The following is a 21,110-nucleotide window of genomic DNA, read 5'->3' as shown; positions in this document are numbered from 1 at the left end:
GAACGGTATTGATTCTCTCATAAGAGCACGTGTATTTTTGTGTGAAGTTTTTGGTGTTATTTATGCGTTTCCAGTGAGTTGACATAATTAAATAGTAGCGTGTGTCATTCCTTGATATCTCCTCTCAACATGAGGGGAAAGGTATGTGCTGTGTTTGGCTGCAGTAATTACGAAGTAGAGAAAAATGCGCGCTCGTTCTTCAGGTTCCCTCGTGACAAGAACATGTAATATTGTTTTTGCATATATATTCTTCCAGTGACAGAGATTTTTATAGTACTTCATAATCTTCTGACCTGCTCGACCCATGTTTTAACGGGCTTAAAATATAATACGCATATTTTATTGTATAGTGCAGCAGTTAACCTTCAATACCGATGTGTTGTTGTAGGTGTGATCTGTGGGTTTTGAAATGTCACAGAAGCGATTTGGATAAAGTGTACAAGAAAGAAGGGACGTTACGCTTGTATAAGAATTATAAGATCTGTTCAGATCATTTCCAGGCCAGCGACTTTAAAAATCCTCGACTATACAGCCAAGGGTCGCATGGGCGCCCGCATGGCACTTGCCCCCCCCCCCCTGGAATTCTAAAGATGTTGATGTTCAATTGTTTAATATCATACTAGATTATTTCATAAACTGAAATTACTGACAGTCAGCTAGCATATGTTATAACTGGAAGTTTCTGTAAACAATTTAATGTTGCTGACGTTATATTGGTTTTTATATTCAAGAAAATTGTTAATGTGCCCCCCCCCCTGGAAAAGATCCTGCGGGCGCCCATGCGAAGGGTGTGTTACATTTTTACTCTAATTGTACGTAAATATTCCACAAAGCATCACTATCGACAACATTTTCAAACTTTTTTCCTTTCTTTTATCCCTCTTCTCAGATTAAAACCAGGATTTTATAGATTTTCTTTCTGTTAGTAGGCTTCATGTTAAGAGGAAAATTGTCCAGCTATTAAATGTTAATACATTGCATCATGTGTGTAAGGAATGTGCCGATATTTTTATTGACAAATGTCTTAATGTGATGATTAACATTGTTTTTAAATTAGGGAAAAAGACAAATCCAACCGTAAGATTTCAGGCAGGTATGCTAAAGCTAAAAAAGTAATGCATAAATGAAAGATCAAGCCAATTCACAGCAGTCCATTTCACACCTTGTTTATATGTCTAATTTCAGTCTTTGAATAATAACCTTTAAAATAATTCTTCATTCATTTATCCAGAATTGCTTTAGCAACCTCGAAGTTAATATCTCAATACCAGTTTCTTTCTGGACGTAATTTATTTATCCATTTCCGTATATACATTTCCATTGATATTTGAATTTAGCGCGATTTGTTCAGGTCAAGTCACTAGGAGCGCCACCGTCGAATTGTCTCCCATTTTAGCAAGGCGAAATCCGTAAGTGTCGTGTATTGTCTCTACTGTATTTGATATTTTGAAGCATTGTCCGAAATGTCGTCATTGACCAGAATGTAGTTCGGTATTCAGGTAAGGAAGGAATAATTTTATTAGATTCAAAAGGGATCCAGGGATCCAACTCGTTCTCTCTGTGGTCTAATATTCGTGCTAAGCGCTAGTACATAGAGAAATTATATAGTTTATATCGCTACTTATGTGGGGGGAGTACATAGGGAAATTAAATAATTTATAGCGTATTTGAGGGGCAAATTTGGATACAAATGTTTCCCGCACTAGTTGGATTTTCTGTCATATGTTACATAAATTGCATGGGTGCAGAAACATGATTGCAGAAGCTTAAAAAACATTCAATCCCAACCAATCTCCTCAAGAAAGAAAGAAAGAAAGAAGCTTAAAAAAATAAATGGCAGTTTAATTGTAATTTTAGATTAGTAGGATTTAATTACGAATACCTGTCATATAACTGTAAGCATGGCCAGACTACACTATAGTGTAGTGTAGTCCGGTCATGCTGTAAGTTATTCATACAGTTCTGATTTTATTTTGGCGGATACTTCCATCGTTTGAGTTCCATGCTTAACCTCACTTTGCGAAGTGGGCTTTTTGTTTTTGGTACGTGAGCGTATCCTTTACTTACGCGATCAGTTCTAGTTTTAATTAGTTGTAAGAGCCTTTGTTAGATTATTCTTATTGATATTTTCTTTACCCGGCTGGAGCTTATCTTACACAGTTTTTTCTGTAGTCATCAAATGAGCAAACTACTCCTGTATAATGCTTCGATTCTCTTCTGTAGATGTTTAAGCAAAGTTGATCTTCTGTCTGCTTACAAGGTCGAAGTGGGGGACCATATTAAATGAATTCTTCATTTACTGTAATACATACTTTTTTTTTAGCTAACTTAAATCTTTTCCTCTCTTGTCACAACCATCTTAATTTCTTCACTTTTGTTACCCTGAGTGTAGATTTCCTTTATCAGTAGCATTACATAGTGGGTGGTTTAAGTTAACCCTTTATACTTCATGCTTATAAACTATACATTACCTTACCCAAAATGTATATAATGTAATTCTTAGCAAACTATATTGCCCGTGGGCTGCAATAGTGGCACAACTCAAAAAATACGAATTTGGAGTTAATGCATTCTCCTGCGTTAGGCCTGCATATTAGTCTACCTTCCGTCAGCAACACCGGCATACCTTGCAATTCAGTACCTGTGCTGTTAGGAGCGCGCAGCTGTGAGCTTGCATCCGGGAGATAGTGGGTTCGAACCCCACTGTCGGTAGCCCTGAAGATGGTTTTCCATGGTTTCCCATTTTCACACCAGGCAAATGCTGGGGCTGTACCTTATTAAGGACATAGCCGCTTTCTTCCCACTCCCAGGCCTTTCCTATTCCATCGTCGCTATGAGACCTATCTGTGTCGGTGCGACGTAAAACAAATATCAATAAAAGCAATTCAGTACCGGTATTCCACCAACAAATGGCGAAGTGTCTCTGTTGCATTCTCTGCTTTGTTGTTTACATTGGCTGCAGTACCGGAGCGTTTCAGTTTGTGCTTGGAACTTGGCAGTAGCGTAGCTCATTCTGTTCATCAGTAGTGACACATCATAAGTTGTGCCATTGTTACAGAAGAATTTGTTGTTTGTGATCTGTCAGAAACTTTAAACTCATTTATCTCAGAACTTGCATTTTTATTTAGTTGTGCCGCTATTGTAGCCCAAGTGCGATATTCACTACAGTCCACTGACTTCTCAGTCGGATTGCAGTAAATCAGGCCTGTGCAGTTGCAGCAAAAATGTGCATGAGCACTTTTGCTAGGTCATGAGCTGGTCGTAGGCAAAATGTATGTGCACCCATCTTGTCACTACTTCCCCAGCAATGTCTTCTATTTGTGTATTTATGTGTCCAAAGTAAACAAATTGAGCTGAGAATGGGAATGTCCAAAGCAGCAACTGAAGTCAAACAATTGAGACACTGAGAAGCGTGCACCCTATCCCATACCTGTGGAGAAAATAGATCGAATGTGACAGAGTGGAGGTAGGCTTCAGCTGCAAAGCAGGAATGCCTAGTTGCACTGTGATGATGAGTAGGAGCAACACTTGTGAGCTGCTAACCTTCTGAGCCGTGCAATAAACTAAGCGTATGTGATAATATGGATTAGTTGCTACAAAATAGTATATATTAGTGTCCGTCTGTGTCTTGCCATGAAACCTCTCGAGGCCATTCAGTTACATGCGGCTTTTTTCAATGACTATACGGCTTTTTTCAATGACTATAATTATTTTCTTCATTGACATTTTTTTGCTTGCTTGTGGAGGTAATTTTTAGGACTTCCTCATGGTCTCTTTCCTTCAGTTAATCCCTCTGGTACATCCCCTCTAGTAACACCATGACCTTCATGTCGGTGTGGGGACTTGTGAGCTTGTTGATTCGGAGAGCTGTGCTAGCTCACGGTTACCCAAGCTAGATTGGCCTCGGTGTAGACCCAGACTAACGAGGTGTCCCCCAAGTTGCCTGTGCTCCTTTTTCTTCATATCTATTTTTACCTTTCTATCCCAACCTTTTTAAATTTCTTTTCTCTTACTGTCTAGCCAACCTCTCTGCCTCGGGCAGTATAATACCCCTTTGGGGAGGGGATGTAGAATAACACCCACGGTATCCCCTGCCCGTCGTGAGAGGCGACTGGAAGGGGTCTCAGGACTTCTGAATTTGGGAGCGTGGTTTGCCATTCACAGGCCCTTAGCTGAGTCCTGGCATTGCTTCCACTCATTTGTGCCAGGCTCCTCACTTTCATCTATCCTATCCGACGTTTCTTGGTCAACTCTTGTTCTTTTCCGACCCCAATGGTATTAGGTTTGCAAATCTTAGGGAGTCTTTCATAATCACGTCCTTAATAGCCCTCGTCTTTCCTGAAGCGTCAGACCCCTTCTATTTTTTCCCTTGGATTAATGTTAATAGGGGATGGTTTCCTAGTTGTACTTACTCGTAAAACAATAATCACCACCACTACCTCTGGTACTGCAGTTGTTAATTTTGAGAGGGGCATAATGTAACCCCATCATGCAAGGAGTCAATTCTGTATTGTTTGTCAGATGAGTTTGTTTAATTTTATTTTTTAGTAGGACGGGTTTAGATCCTCAACCTGCACTGCAGCAGCATGCACATTGCATGAAGGATGGTGCTCTGTTGATGTTTGTGCCTTACTCAGTTGCTCACACAATGCTTCCAACTGTTGCTGAAACATTATCTCCTTATTGGTCTGTGCACATCCTCATAGTGACGAAATCCATTGCTATAACATGTTAGGGTGCACAGCCTAGAATCCTTGAACAGAGTGTTGAACCATTGGCTTAACTCTTAAGACATTGTTTAGGAGTTTTTATTGTGGTTTGCTAATGACATCTACCTGTGTTGATCTGGGAGTGTTGTCATATTTTATAGATTTCAGCCAATGGAAGTGGCTGTTAATGCTTAAGGTATTGAAAATATCTCGTGCATTCTTATATTTTTCTTATAAAAGTGAAATATGTATATTAGGCCTACTACTAGGGGCAGAGTGGTTGGTCCATAGCGTTGGAAGTGAAGACTTCTCTTTCCTACATGTAATACGGCACTACGTAAATTCAACAGAACTTTCTGTAATTATTAAATTTAAGTAGTTAATTGCATTATTCTTTCAAGAAATCAGGAGTTGTATATTTTACCTTTCCATGCTACATTGATCGTTTCACAATAATACCACATCTCAAAATGGTTATTTTCATTTTTTATCGCCAAGGATATTCGACTAACAAATATCATTTGTGGTATGCTACAGTACAGAAGGTTTTTTGTTATGCTGCAAGGAAAGAAAAACTGATGGAGAAACCAAAAAAAAATGGACTACTGTAGGGCAGTGTGTTGTTCCTGATGTGATATAATATCTGTACAAACAACCAGCCAGATTATCTAGAGGCAAGGCGCTTCATCTCTGTGGACGACACTGCAGTCGCTGTACAAGGAAGGACTTTCAAAGAGATGGAGAAAAAGTTGGTCGGTGCTCTCGACTTAACCCAGGGAAGACACAAGTTTGCGCTTACCATCTTCTCAACAGCAAGGCCCAACGAAAGTCGAATGTCGTCTGGAGCATCACAATTCACCCTTGTCCGCTGTGACATTTCCCCAGTACACGGGCGTCAAACTTGATCGCACTCTGGTCAAGAAGCAGTGCCATGAACCAAAGGAAACAGCATCCTGCAAAAGCTGGTGGGCTCAACATGGCAAGCAAACCCTTGGATCCTGCATTCATTGGCCTTGGGACTCTACTTCACAGCAAGAGAGTATGGGGCACCAGCTTGGAAAGCATGTGCTCATGCCAAGCTAGTGGATGTAGCCCTGAACAAGACCACCTGCATAGTCACTGGTTGCCTGAGATTATTCCAGTGCAGAAGATCTACCCTCTTGCCAGTATTGCACCTCCAGCCATTCACTGTGTTATGTTAGGGGAGGTAGAGAGGCAAAAACTTGAGAAAGAACTGAGTAGTGGCCATCAGTTACTGTATGACACTTGAAGGACCTTAAACCAGATGAGGATGGTGTTAAAGTGGTGAAGGAATCTTGTGAAGTGCAGACGAAAGATGCGATTACGAAGATGCATCTACTCATGTGCCAAGAGATGAATGATCCCTGCACTCAGGAAGCTCTCATGCTTGCCACAGAAAAAGGTATAAGAGCTGTCGAGTTCTGGATAGGAAAAATTTAGTATGTCTCCTGGATACAGAAAATATGTATACCTTTTTATTTTGATGATGATGCTTGTTGTTTAAAGGGGTCTTACATCTAAGGTCATTAACCCCTGTTTTATTTTGTGCCCATTTTCAAAGGCAAGAAAGGCAACCGTTAACACAAATGTGTTCCTTTTTTTAACCACATACCACCCCTTCTGCCAATCTTAAAATTTCTGTCAGTACTGGGGATCAAAGCCAACCTCCAAGGATGGCAGCTAATGGCAGTAACTGTTATGCCATCTAAATATTGAATTACACAGTGGAAGTTAATTTTCAAAATCTTTATCTGTAATGAGGATGGACTTCCAGCATGATTGTCTACAAATTTTATCACTTGCAGACATTCCATTATTTTTCGCTCTCAGAAATTGAGTTTCACTGATGTAGTCATTGATCTTTTTACTATAGTCTTTCCTTTATAGTATGATGCAAGATTTTGGATGCATGAGAAATCAGACAGATTGTTCTGTACATGCTACACTTATTTGCATTTGTTTTCTGTGGTAGTGGGTTCATGGCAGAGTTTCAAAATTCAGTTAGCCTAACACCTTTGTGGTAAATTGCCTTCGTAAGGTCTTTTGGTTTGTTGGTAGACTTGACTAGTTCAACTGGGATATTATCTATATTTGGAGCTTTTCCATTAGACAAAGATCTTGTTGCTTTTTATTGACTACGTCTAATTCTCCACCTTCTATCTACCACCTTTCTTTTTTAGGGGCGCACTGCTGTGAGCTTGCATCCGGGAGATAGTGGGTTCGAATCCCACTGTCAGCAGCCCTGAAGATGGTGTTCTGTGGTTTCCCAATTAAGGCCACGGCCCCTTCCAGCCCTCGTACCACTTTTCAAATTTTGTGGCAGAGCCGGGAATCGAACCCGGGCGTCCAGGGGTGGCAGCTAATCACACTAACCGCTACACCACAGAGGCGGACCTGTTATTTTTTACTAGCTTATTATGCTCATCAATTTTCTTTCTGTAAGCTCTATTCTGGGCCTTCCGAACTGAATTGTATCGGCAACAGGATTGATGTGTGCTTGAGACACCTCATGGCATCTCTTTAAAACTCTGAAACTATCTAAATTGTCCACACCATCTTTATTCCAAGCATTATTTTTTGAGGAAAATAGGATACATGGCCCACAGTACAGTTTATTCATTTTTGCACAACCACATAACCAGTCCAGACTTATGTACCACGAGTCATGAAAATATTATACTGTTCTTTTCGATTCCTTGAAAAAATTTTTAAGAGAAGGTGTGGGTCAACCTTTTTCAATTATGTTTTTCTTTTCTTCAAAAGTTCTTAACGAAAATGATGTGTTCATTAAGCTTTCTATTATACACTAACATTCTGGGCCCGCCAACTCACTATTTTTGAGGTGGAAGTGACAGCACTCATTTTAATGTTTAATACATTGTGCAGTCCTATAGGCTATCCTTACCTAACATAAATGAAATATAAATTCACACTTTAACAAGAGAAGTCACATTGTATTATAATAGAAAACAATAACACAATAATATAACAATGCACTGTTGAGCGTGGCGGAACGAACTGACAGAACAGCTCAGTACCGACGTTATAAGCTTTTGTTTCCACTTTCCACTGTGGTAACACGACCAGAGAACGTTGCAGGATACATCCCAATGTCGAGGGGAAAGGGGCCTTGCTTGGCGCAGGCGCAGTAATACTCGCCTAGCTGTTAGAAGAGATTCAAAGGGTAACCACTGCATGGAGCGGTAACAACCTCTCGCTCAGCTGCAATAGAGTTCTCGCGACACGTCCCGACGAAGAAACAATATTAAATATTAATATTAAAGGAATATTAGATTTTTGTGTATTTTCAAACACGCTTTGCCACTGTTTAAAACAAAAGCTACCGAGCTCAATAGCTGCAGTCGCTTAAGTGCGGCCAGTATCCAGTATTCGGGAGATAATGGGTTCGAACCCCACTGTCAGCAGCCCTGAAGATGCGTTTTCCATGATTTCCCGTTTTCACACCAGACAAATGCTGGGGCTGTAAACGCCATGGCCGCTTCCTTCCCACTCTTGGCTCTTTCCTATCCCACGTCGCCATAAGACCTATCTTCTGCTTCGGTGTGACGTGAACCAAGTTGAAAAAAAAAACTGAATTAATTGAAAAGTTCGAAAAAGGAAAATCAGTAAAGAAGTTAGTGAATGAATATGGTTAGAGTTAGAGATATTAAAAATGGCAAACAGAAACACTTTTTATATCTCAAGAGGGTTTTACCAACAGTAGACGTAAGTAATTTTTGAATTGGCCTACTTTATTGATAAAAGTGGTTATTGTAATTGTTTGATATTATAACATTTTCAAACAGAATTGTATGTTTTATATTATTGAAAGTTTTGTTATGCATCAAATTGCACATATCCATATTATCCGTGTTTTCAGTTATCTGTGCGAATTTGTCCAGTGATTAGTCCAGATAATCGAGTGTGTGCTGTACATACATACAGATAGGCAGACACAGATGACGGAAAATTAAAAAGTGCATTTGCTTCTTACCGTAGACATGACTGATACAGAAATATCATTCTTTTTAAATTCTGAGCAATGCATAAACAAAACTCTTATTTTATATAATAGATGTGAACAAATTACTTGTTTATACACTGTTTGACAGGCTATAACAGGCCTAAATTAGAAATAAACTGACAACACAAACTAAGTGGGCCCTTCACCAACTGGCTGCAGTGGTCATTTTAAAACAGTGTTCTGCTAGTGTGGTCTGTACAATCTTCTTAAGATGCTGCCTCCCTCTGAGGGTTGGCGATCCAGTTGATTATGAATACATGTTGAACAGTGGCTTTGAAGATTTCGTTAGATGTTCGTCCGAACCTACGGCACAGGTCCTTGAACCAGGAATTCCAGCATCTTCTCTCAGTTTTTCTGTTTTCAATTTTCCCCTCATTGAAATGTTAAGTTGTGTGAAGTTTGTCTCTCCTATTGTATGCTATGTATTGTTGGGAGATCAGAAGAATGCACATGTCCAGTGAGGCACGGGGCGAAGGGGTTTTCACCAGCAGAGCCAGTGACGCAATGGTTACCATAGCAACTCCGCTACTACCCTGGCGACTTTATATTATCTTCTGCTGGCAGCTCTTCGCTCTTGTAAGTTGCAATCCAGCAAACTGCAAAGTGTGAGTCAACATTTTCGTGTAGCAGATAAGAGGAAATAAGAGCTGATATGTCTGGGCAGAACAGGAAGTTCCTGCTTGCAGGCCACATTCCTCATTCTTGCATTCTTCTCGTCTCTGCACAGTACTAGATAGTTGTCAGAAGTTCTTTAGTTTTACTTTTCCATCTAAGGACTTCTTCGTTAGTCTTCCTTTCTACTCAGGATATTTCTGAGCTCTCTTCTGTACAAGTACATCTCAAAAGCTTCGATTTGGCTTTGCAGCAGTGGATTGAGTATCTAGATTTTGAAACAATTCGGAGAGGAAAAGTGACAGCATAGTATCCAAACATAGAGCCATAGGCTGAGATTCCGACTGGTAAAGAGGGGCCCTCATCCTGACGAACGCACTTGTGACTTCTGGATAATATTTCTCTCTTTGAATCCCATTACTTGTTGACGAGAGTTCCTAGATATTTCAAAGACAGAATAATACTTGATCGATGGTCTTGTTGTTGATTTGCAAGGCAACCTGCTTTGGCATTTCTTGAAAACTTGACCAGTTTTGTCTTGGCAGTGTTCATGAACAGTCCCAAATGTTCACATTCTTCCAGTATGATGTTCATATCATCAGCAAAGTGGATGTTGTTTATGACATAATCATTGATTTTTATGCCAGCATATATATCCTGTAGGGCATCACTGAACACAGCCCTGTTCTACATCATTTCTTATTGCTATATCGTCAGACCAAACTCCCTCCACTACAACCTCTGCTGTTTGATTCCATTAGTTGAGTGGCATATATTACCAGCATCAATGTTGGTGGATTTAAGAATTCCACCTTGCTTCTGGTGTAATAAACAATCGAATACCTTGAAGTAATTGGCGATGCATTGTGTATACATTAAATTTCATTTCTAGGCATCTCTGAGTTAGAACGTTCAGGTCGCGAGTGCTCACTCAGTTTCTGAGCCTGAATTGGATAAGGCCAGCTTGGCATTCACTTTGTGCAGAGATACAAGTGTGGATAATATGCAGGAACATCTTTAAGACGTGAGGCAAGCTGTGATAATCATACTGTGAAGCACCAGGCCTTTTAGGCAAAATAACAGAAGTTGATTGTAACAGATGGTATCATCCCATCTGTGTAGATGTGCTGATCAGTAATATCCATCTCCATGGGTGATGAGTAGAGAGCAGACTTTTAGGCAGTAATAGGTTAGAATACAAACTTGCTGAAGGACAGAAGGTAGGTAATTTTGCAGCCTGCTTTGGGCAAAATTCAAACTAATACAGTTGGGCTCCTATTCACAATAGACCAGTGAAATTTTCACCGTGTACATGCTGAATGATCTTAACTGTTATTGTGCATTTAAAAAATCCTAATGCAATTAATTCACCTGCAATGGTTTTTTTTGAAAATACATAAAATTTGAATTTTCAGATATTCAGGTGCAGTTTTCTCAGCACCGAGCTCGATGGCTGCAGTCGCTTAAGTGCGGCTGGTATCCAGTAATCGGGAGATAGTGGGTTCACCCACTGTCGGCAGCCCTGAAGATGGTTTTTCATTTTCACACCAGGCAAATGCTGGGGCTGTACCTTGATTAAGGCCACAGCTGCTTCCTTTCCACTCATAGCCCTTTCCTATCCCATCGTTGCCATAAGACCTATCTGTGTTGGTGCAGTGTAAAGCAACTTATAATAAATAATTTTATGTATTTTCAAAATATCTATGGCAGGTGAACTAATTCGATTAGGATTTTCAAAATGTATAATAACAGTTAAGAATATTCTACATGCACAGTACGTGGTGAAAATTTAATTAGTCTATTGTGAAGAGTCCAGCTATTTGAGTTTGAATTTTGCCCCAAGCAGGCTTCAAAGTGAAGCGTCCTGAAGCGAGTAACAAGTATATTCTAACCTGCACAATGGTTATGCTATGAGGTTTGCATAAACCTTAGGGGTTCGGTCCATCACAACCCCTAGAATTTGGTATTCTTGCTACATTATGGAAGAATGGGCTAGACTATATTTCCTGATAACCAAATTAGTTTGCAATCTAACCTATTATTGCCTAAAAATCCGAAGTGTAGTTGTGAGTTCCAGAGTTTCTGCATGTATTTTGTTTGGACCTATGGCTTTACCATTCTTCTGGAACTTTATGCCATGCTGTGTACTTAGTCATTTGTTGTCTCAGAACTTGCTTTGTTGAACTCGGTGACTTGGGGTGGCTGATCCAACCATAGGCCTACATCATAAAAGAGATCTTCAGTGTATTCCTTCCAACATACCATTTCCTTCAACTCCCACTAAGAATGCATTGTTGATGATGCTCAGTAATCCTTTAATTTGTTTGCAACATTTCCCTGCACGTTCATTGATTTTGTTGTGGAGGTTAAACAAGACATATTTTTCCTGGAAATAAATCAAGTGAGAGAAATGTAAGACAGAATATCAAATGATCTAGTTGGGTTTCTTACCTGTATTCTTCCTTGTTTGAAGAATATTTTAACATCCATTGAGTGGAGGAAAGCTTGGCATATCTCTGACTGGTTGGGTGGTGTTTAATTATGTGTGTCTTAGCATTTGAGTAAATAATGGAATTTGTTTGTTTTCAGCAGTGAAGAAATTACCTGCTTCAGTATGCTCCCTGTGGTATATGCGTTTCTACGTGCTTACGCTCCATATATCACCCTACCATTTGCAGCAGTAGTGGGATTTATTGGGTATAAAGTAGAAGGTTTATTATCTGATAAATATACCCCATATCAAGAAAGTATTGAAGAGAAACGAGAAGAACGTTTGTTGGAAGAGAATTTGAATAAAGACTTAACACATGTTGACAGTTTGAAGGAAAGAAAATTTGTTCCTAGGTCAGTTTTGGAAAGGAACTTGTCGCCATCATTGAATCAAGAAAAATCATAGGCTGCAAGTGCTGGACTCTCTCATAATGCAGCCAGTGTTGATTTCCATGCGTAGTATCTTCCATCCCTTTTCAGTTGAAAAAGTAAAATTGCTTACATTGATAACCATACATTGTATATAGAAGATGAAATATGCTAACAGTTTGTATTATGAAGAGCAAATATATTTGTTACAATTGATGAGTTAAAATTACTTCTAGTTTATTAAACCATGACCTTAAAAGCTTTCTGACTAATGTCTTGCTGGTAATAATGTAGTGTGTGCCTAAATATATATGGGTTTAAAGTTGTCTTTCAGTCTTCATTTTTATCTTGGATAGGATGTATAATTGATAATATTATTGGTTTTGTGTCCAACTCACTACTTTCAACATTTTTGGAATGTTGAGTCTACTGACATGTGCCTGGTGTATTTTGCCACTGGACTTGGACTCAGAAGGCCAGCATTCTACCATCAAAGCCATTGAGACCAGATGTACAGCAGTCAAATCCACCTTCAATCAATTTTGTCTCTTGAAGTGTCGTGCCATTCATTCTGGAATGATTGGCATGGAAATTTGTACTTGAGTAAATGGCATCCTGGTAAGGAAACAAGGATACTTTATTACAATATTGCTAAGCAGGGGATGTTCTGAAGTGTTTTCTTAACATAAATATGTCCTCAACATTTCTTTTCTTAAAATGCACATATCCAAATTTGTAGCTTAAAAATATTTGAACATTTTTTTTGTTCAAAAAACTTTCTGACAGGGCAAGTCATTACTGATATATTGGGAGGGGGGGGGGGGACCACCACACACTGTTTCTGATATATTTCACATTGAAAAGAACAAAAAGGAAAATCCTGGAAAGAATGTGTTTTTGGTATTTTCTGAAAACTGAACTGTCAGTATTGATAAGTAAGGATACAGATTTTTCTCGTAGAACTGTTTAATGGCTCTGGCCAGATGGTGAGTTATTCAGATTTGGGTCTCAAGAGCAGTTTGTATTTCAGCTTTTTGGCATTAGATAGGCTTTTTTGTAGGTTTCTAAAAATAGTTTCTACAACTTTTGAGCCAAGATCCTCAAAACACCCAGTCTCTAAAATCTCTCTCTTTTTCCTGGCCATATAAATACCCACAAATAGGCACTCCCTAGTTTACTCCAGGTTAGCTTTCCTTATTCTCAGAGTACAGTATATGTTCAGTATCTTGTACTAGATTCTTTTGATTGTTTTTCCTCAAGGTGGCCTGTGTAGCTCATCTCTATTTTGCCTGTGGAATACTCTGCCTCTCCTTGGCTCCTCAATGCCAAAAGCTTTTTGTACAGCATATTCTTCACCACATCTTTGAATGTTTCCATAACAGTGTAGCTGTTTCTCCCCTATCTTGTTACGTTAAAGGATACTTGCTATGACAAACAATTCTTCTTCTTCTGGTTCCTATCCGTTCTGGATGTTGGCAACCATCTTGGCTGTGCTCACTTGCGCCTCGTAAAAGCTCTTTAGATGTTTTAGAGGTCCACGTTCTGATGTTCTTAAGCCAGGATATTCTTCTTCGGCCAACGCTTCTTCTTGGAATTTTTCCTTGCAGGATGGTCTGAAGGAGATTGTATCTGCTGTTGTTCTGCATGATGTGTCCCAGGTACTGGATCTGTCTTGCTTTCACGGTGCTCAGTACTTCTTTGTCTTTCTTCATTCTTCACAGAATCTCGACATTTGTGACATGCAATATACACGGTATTCTTAACATTCTTCTATATAGCCACATCTCAGACAATGCAGCATTCAAATGTCCATCATGTGCTTACACTGGTTGAGCTTTTTCTGTCTTGCCCAACATTCAGAGCTGTACAGCAGTGGGGGTTTGATAACTGTCTGTAATAGTATGTGTTTGTTGCATAAATTGTAATTTCTGCTGCAGAGCTTGACATCCTTGTCGATTGTGCAATTGATTGTAATAACAGAGCCCAGATATCTGGACTTTTCTGTCATCATTAGAGGCTTGCAAACCAGGAATAGTATTGTATAGGCCAGCTAGCTCAGGCTCCGCAATGTTGTACATGTTTTCTTAATCAAAATTGGCAGTGTTCGGGCTTCTCAGTTTAAAAGAAACCCAGCATTTCGCCCCAGTGTGACAGCGGGTTCATCAGTTGGAATAAGCTATTCCTGCTACTGCTACTACTACTACTAAATGTTTTCGTTCCCCTGAAGTGGGAGGCGGGCCTCCTAAACAATGACGCCATCCCTCAGGCCAGGAGATTTGTATCAGAAAAGGAGATGTTTGGTTGAAGGTGAGAGGGTTGGCGGGCGTGGCTTATACTAGGAACTGTCCCGGCATTCGTCTTAGAGCAGGAGAATGGAAAACCACAGAAAACCATTCTCAGGACAGCCGACGGTGAGATGAGTCCCGCTCTGTCTCCCAAATACAGAGAAGTAGTCACAATAGAAGGTATTTGTAGTAAGTGGAGGTACAGTACTTTTCTTCCATACTTCTACTACAAAGGAGGTTTGCAGTGGTGTCTCAGCAGGAAACTAGCCAGCATTTTGTAGAGGTATAGCATTCTGACTGATAAGCTCGCTGCTACACTGGGGTGAAGTGCTGGGTTTTTTAAAGGTTGAGGAGCCTGAACACAGTCAATTTTGATTAATCTATATTCTCATTTGGTACTAAAAATTACGGTTACCTATTAGAAACCTAACATTTGAACATGGACTTTCTTTTGTCTCTAGAACTCTTGCAATCAATCCAAAATTGCTTCATCCTTTTCACGCATTTTGCCAACCAGCACACTATCGCCCATTCAGACCCATTCTCTTGTTCTTCCTGACCCAAAATCACTTTGCCCTGTTCAACAGTTCTCTATACTAGCAATTTTTTAATCTTTAGTTCTCCAAACAAAAATTCTCTCTTTATGCTCTCACGAAGTTCCTAAACCAACATTATCCTCATTATCACTTATTGTTAACTGGCAATTCAGTTCAACAGGCATCAACATCTCTGTCTAAAATATGAAGGAGAACAGTTTGAATCTCTCAAAGATGAAAGTAGTGGGTAAACAAAGGAAAAATTGGGTTTCAGAAAAAATAAGGAGTGAGGGTAGCCAGATTGCAAAGGTGAAAGATAGATGTCTGGCTCAACTACTGAGTGAGTGTTCTCCCCTTTATTTTTCTTGATATTAGACCATCCTCATAATGCCAAGGACACTAAGGTCGATATTCTTTTGCTTAAGTCTGATGTATCAGGGCACTGTAGATGTACCTTGCAGAGCAAAATAGTCTCTAAGTGACAGGCAATGACTGTCTGCTATACCTCAGTAAGCCCACTTTAAAGACATACACATCAGGTATTGTATACTGCATCGATCAGGCATACAGCAAGGTAAGTAGGTCATACGAAGTGATCAGGTTGAGTAGGATTTGAAAGTAACTATGAAAACGATGATAAATCAATATGATATGCCTATGAGTTGGTGAAACAGAAGTAGATGTACATTGTCTATGATTTCTGGAAGACCTGTAAGAGTTGGAAGCATGGGACCATGGAATAAGTGCGGAAGTGCTGGCACATTCAGTAGTGGTAGTGGTGAGGTCGTTCCCAATAGAGCCAAATATTTTTTGTGCATCCAGAGTTTTGAGGATCAAACACAAGGGTACTTGTGCCATGTTCTATGAATAGCTCATCACAGCTTTCATTAAGATATGGATGTTTACTGCCCTTTTTCACTTGGTGTATGGCCCCTGTCATGCTGGTCATTCCTTTGCTTGTTCAGCAGATGAGTACATCGATATCCTCCTCATCTACAATGAAACAAGAAAGAACTCACAAAAAGCACAATGCTTGTACCAGAAAAGCAGTAACCAACCACAAATATGTTTTAGAAGTATAGAGTGATGTTTGCATACAACAGCGTCCCTTTACCAAATACTTCCTGTTAGAGAAGCACCAGTGACATCCAGTGATACTGCTGAAATAGTTCAATCAGTCAACATTGATCTGCATTTAGGGCAGTCGCCCAGGTGACATATTCCCTATCTGTTGTTTTCGTAGCTTTTTCTTAAATCATTACAAAGAATTTGGAAATTTATTGAACATCCCCATTGGTAAATTATTCCAAACCCTAATTTCCCTACCTATAAACAAATATTTGCCCCAATTTGTGCTCTTGAATTCCAACTTTATCTTCATATTGTGATCTTTCCTACTTTTAAAAACACCACTCAAACTTATTTGACTACTAATGTCATTCCACGCCATCTCTACACTGACAGCTCGGAACGTACCACTTAATACTGTGACCGTATCGGCACAATTAATATTTATTTCAAATGATATGCTTGGTAAGGAAGCAGGCAGCAAGCTTTCTTTGTGTGGATGTTGGGAAAAGCATCAGATTGTGCAATAGGACGCCTGCCAGCGCGGCGCCTTACACACCCACTGGGTGGCTTAAAGAATCCCCGAACTAGGCACACGTCATAGAAGAAACAGCAGAAGAACACTATTTTAGCGACTCCATATTGGAAAACAAATGCCAGCGTACAGCGATGCCAAAGCGATCGGGCCAATTTTAATGTATTTTCGGCGTAAATAAGGCTTGGTTAACAAAAATGCATCCGTCAGAGCGGTAGAAATAATATTGGCAACAATCTAAAATCGGGAGTTATAGTAGAAGAGATTCTCCAAGGTAAAAGCACTTGAGAACAGCTTATGTATTTGGCGTAGCGTACGGACGCGATGGGTGAAACCAGATGTCTTTGGGGATTCACAAGTGATGAGCAGTCTGAGACGAGGTCTCGAGATTTCTCGGGATTTATCGAGACTAGCGCAGGCATTATTTCTCGCGAGAAATTTTGAGATATCTCGAGAGCGTTGTCCCCACATTGTGCGGCGTGCAGGGTGTCGTAAACCTACAGTTAGTCGGAGCTGAATGTTGTTTGTTCCGAATATACGAATAGCCAACCTCGGGCCTTCTCATTTTCGTAAATACGTGTCAACAAGCGACTAGGGCGTTCATTTCTACCGAGGTCTATTTTGACGCAGTATAACATAATTATAAAGGATACGCATTCGGGCACTGTATGCACTGGTAGGTACACGAATGAGTGGTTTAAGTACAGAACCTGACGGCTACTGTAGGTACACGTAACTGGATACTAGAGGCGTGCATTATTCGAACTCGAGACGAGGCAAGATGCGCCTTGCTGCATATGCAACCACCATTACGCATGAGTGAAATGTGCAATCTAAATTGCTTCAGTTTGCTTAAATTCTTCCGACAGGCAGGTGTACATCGTTATCACACTCCGCATTCAATAACATACGACCACCGCTTTTGTTTACCGATATTTTGGTGACGAAGGAAACATACTTACAATGCTATAGAGTATTCGCGTCATAATTAGGTAGGTACTTCGAAATATGACTGTGCAATGTGAACTGTGTCTAATTGTACGCGACAACTCGAAGACGATGTCCGAAACGCAACGTAAGTCGTGGATGTCGGTTATTTTTAAGAGATGTCACATAGCACAGCCCACTGTGTTGCTTATTCAAAAGAAGTAAAATGCATCGGCAGATATACTTCTGGGATGATCCGGCACTTAAAAACGCATAATATCAATGAAGAGGAATCGTCACAGAACACCTCCGGCCCGGTCTGAATCACAAGAAACTACCCTGCCGACAACGATTGTGAGGCATCCAGGTAGGTTTGCATCCTAATAAAAATTATTAACAAATTATACGGGTTATTCAGCTAAGAAGTCCACCTGACATAACTCGTGAACGGTTTAAGATACTGGTATTCTGTATTCACTTTCGTTAATGGTAAGGAGCTCATAGTTCAACATGCAGTGCTATCCTAGGCTTTTGACAAAATTTATCGTCACACACGTTTCCATGTAAGAACTGCTGATGATAACTATCAAGCTTACACTCGTAGTTACTGGGACGTCGCACAGCTCACAGCACACGAGAATCGGTCTCGAGAGCGTTGCCCATCACCCCTGCTGAAAGAACTGGAGCAAAGTCGGGCATTTTAGATTACACGTTCCACTCATGTGTAATGGGGGTTGCGTATGTCGCAAAGCACATCTTCCCCGTATCGGGTTCGAATAATGCACGCCTCTAATATCCAAGTAGGTGCACATCCTATCTACAGTTATTCACAAATTATGCATTGTTATTCACCTAAGATGTCCACCCCAAATAAGTCGTGAACAGTTTAAGATACTGCCATTCTGTTTCCACTTTAGTTAATGGTATTGAGGGGTTCATAGTTGAACAAGCAGTACTTTTCCAGGCTTTTCATAAGAGAGCGATATTTCACGCAATGACTGCCAATGATATACTATGAAGTTTACAGTCGTAGTTACTGGTACGTCCCACAGCTTGCGCTACAGGAGGATCGCTCTCGAGATTCTCGCGAGAGTCTCGAGATCTGCGACGTCAGTCTCGAGATTCTCGCGAGAGTCTCGAGATCTGCGACGTCAGTCTCGAGAGTCTCGAGCGAGAGCGTTGCCCATCACTAGGATTCACCATTTCCCCTTCGATCTTGTTAATTAATTACGGCAGATCCGCCGAACATAATCAACTCCGCTTGGCATAGCGCACTTGTGCATAACATAGTCACACAATCTAGCGTATTGCTGATTTCGACAGGCTGGTTTATCCAGGAGAGGTCAGAATAAGAGTGGGGGAAAGGACCCGCTAGGCACCCCTATTCCCGGTTTGGCTATAAGTTGTTGCAGTTTCTTGGGGGAGTCAGCAGTCGAGAACGAGCTTCAGAGGTGGAACTACGGTCGGGTCGCGAGCGATATCTACCTCTTCTTTGTCTGAACAACTGACACAAAGAAACGGGAGCGAAGTTCGAAAAATGTTTTCCAGTGTGCAGTGATGGTAGAAAATGTAACTATATGATAAAGATATTTGTGCGACATCCGATCGCGAAGTAAACTCTGAATACTTGTCATTGTGTCGTGGGTAGTGACTGTGAAAAGTTGAGTACGCCGTGGGGATCAAACTCCGGACGGAGAACGCTCATCGCGAGGTTGAGGTCTGTAGTAGTGAGGGAGCTCATTTTTCGAGGAATATAACTTTGGGATTTGGTAATCTCCGTTTCAAAAGAAAAGCAGTCGTCGTGTGAAGAAATACTATAAAAATAAATCCATGTGAAAGTGAGAATAGGATTTTCAGGACCAAATTATCACACTAAGTAACGGGGAGTGATAAGTGCAGGATCTCAACGATCTAGACAGAAAAATTAGGAGAAGGACGGTTGATTTATATCACGGAAGTAGGAGGCGATAGACTTGAGAAGGAGGAGATCATGAATGTTCAACTCGCCTAATTTAAAATGAAATAGACTAGCTGAGATATCCATAATAATTAGCATCACGTAACTTGCATCGGTCATAGAACGATAGAGGGGAAGTTTGATGGTGTCGAGTGATCAACAAGTGTGCAAGATTGTGTAAATATAATTTCAGTGATCTGTTTACCAGGAAGATGGATTACGCCAGAAATGTCATCAAACTCCTAGAACCCAGGACTGCACGAGCCAGCGACATGGAGTGAGCACCGATGGCAGGCCCCCCGAAATCTCCGGATGGGGCTAGAAAAACACCAAAACTGTTGAGTAACGAGCTATTTTCTTCCAATGTTAGTATTTCCCCTTGTAAATAGAGTTAATGTAAAGATAGGGTTAATGATGATGTAATTGATAGAACTACTAAGTAAGAAGGAGCTGCATATGGTAGGGGAAAGCTATAAGATAACATCTTGGTTATGTAGAGAGTGGGAGAAAGGAACGAATATAGCGAAATTCTTAAATGTGGCCAGAGCTATATTTATAAAGAAATTGAGGGAGTAACAGGGGTTGTGCAGATAATGTGGTTCGTGCTGAGGGAGAAAGGGGGAAGGCATTCTGCTCAGAGGAATGGATATCCGCCCTGAGCAAATGCGGGAAGGGTATCATGGTAATCATTATATCAGAAGAGGGGGCTGTAGTGTTAGGGGAAAGGGGGAGAATACCTTGCCCTGTGGAAAGGTGATCCGCCTGGGGCAAAGGGAAAGCCTGAGAAAATTAGGTAAGCGTTGAGAAAAGGGGAGGTTGAGTAGGTTTGAGGGTAGTATGAAGCTTAGGTGGAAGTAAAAAAAAAAAAAAAAAAAAAAAAAAAAAAAAAAAAAAAAAAAAAGCGAGTTGACTGAGTGAACTAATGGACTTGGAATGGAGTACTGTCTGTTGGTGTGTAAATGAGGAGTGAAAAAAAATGGATTGTTTAAGTGTATTTGTGTGAGGAGGGAGTATAAAGAAGGTATATGTGATAGAATTGTGATAGATTAAGTGGGAATGTAGTTAAGGAGAAAATGTTGGCAGTATGGAAATTATGAAAGTAGGTCATAAAAAAAATTAAAAAATTTAAATGGTGTAGATGCCTTGATGAGGGGTGTAAAATTGAGGGATTCTTGATGTGTATGTATTAAGTTTAATAGGATGGAAGAAATGGGATCTAACAGTTTGATGTAATTGAGGTGTTGTAGACTGAGAAGACGGAGTGAACTAATGGATTTGGAATGGAAACTGTTTGTTTGTGTGTAAGTGAAATGTTAAAAAAAAAAGTCAAATTGTTTTAAGTGCGATGATGAGGGATATAAAATGATTGTTAGTTGATGTTTAAGTCTTAAGCTTAATAAGGTGAGTCGGTTTGATATATGAAGTGTGGTGCGGTAGGTGGAGAAGACTGAGTGAACTAATGGACTTCGAATGAAAAAAGTTTGTCAGTGTAAAAAAAAATGTTAATTGTTTTAGGTGCGTTGATGAGGGATTTTAAATGGTTGTTAGCTGATGTTTAAGTCTTAAGTTTTATAAGG

The 21,110-nt window shown here is 40.1% G+C and overlaps 1 protein-coding gene across 6 annotated transcripts; it reads left to right on the top strand.

Annotated features, from left to right (window-relative positions):
• Positions 1-1,409: 1,409 nt before the first annotated feature.
• LOC136867156 (small integral membrane protein 12-A) lies at positions 1,410-12,451 on the top strand. Of its 6 annotated transcripts, none has more exons than XM_067144289.2 (2): positions 1,410-1,499; positions 11,959-12,451. In XM_067144289.2, exon 2 carries the CDS (start codon positions 11,981-11,983, stop codon positions 12,260-12,262), a length of 282 nt encoding a protein of 93 aa, XP_067000390.1. In that variant the 5' UTR covers positions 1,410-1,499; positions 11,959-11,980; the 3' UTR covers positions 12,263-12,451. The 6 variants fall into 6 exon arrangements, with proteins under 6 accessions (XP_067000390.1, XP_067000382.1, XP_067000405.1 ...); XM_067144281.2 differs by having other exon boundaries at positions 1,428-1,499; positions 11,956-12,451; XM_067144304.2 differs by lacking the exon at positions 1,410-1,499 and adding an exon at positions 1,893-2,042.
• Positions 12,452-21,110: the final 8,659 nt, after the last annotated feature.

Source organism: Anabrus simplex, chromosome 1 (assembly GCF_040414725.1).
Source record: "Anabrus simplex isolate iqAnaSimp1 chromosome 1, ASM4041472v1, whole genome shotgun sequence".
In the NCBI taxonomy this organism is placed as follows: Eukaryota; Metazoa; Arthropoda; class Insecta; order Orthoptera; family Tettigoniidae; genus Anabrus; species Anabrus simplex.
The sequence above is the reverse complement of the archived record's forward strand: the minus strand, read 5'-3'. Positions and strand labels throughout refer to the sequence as shown.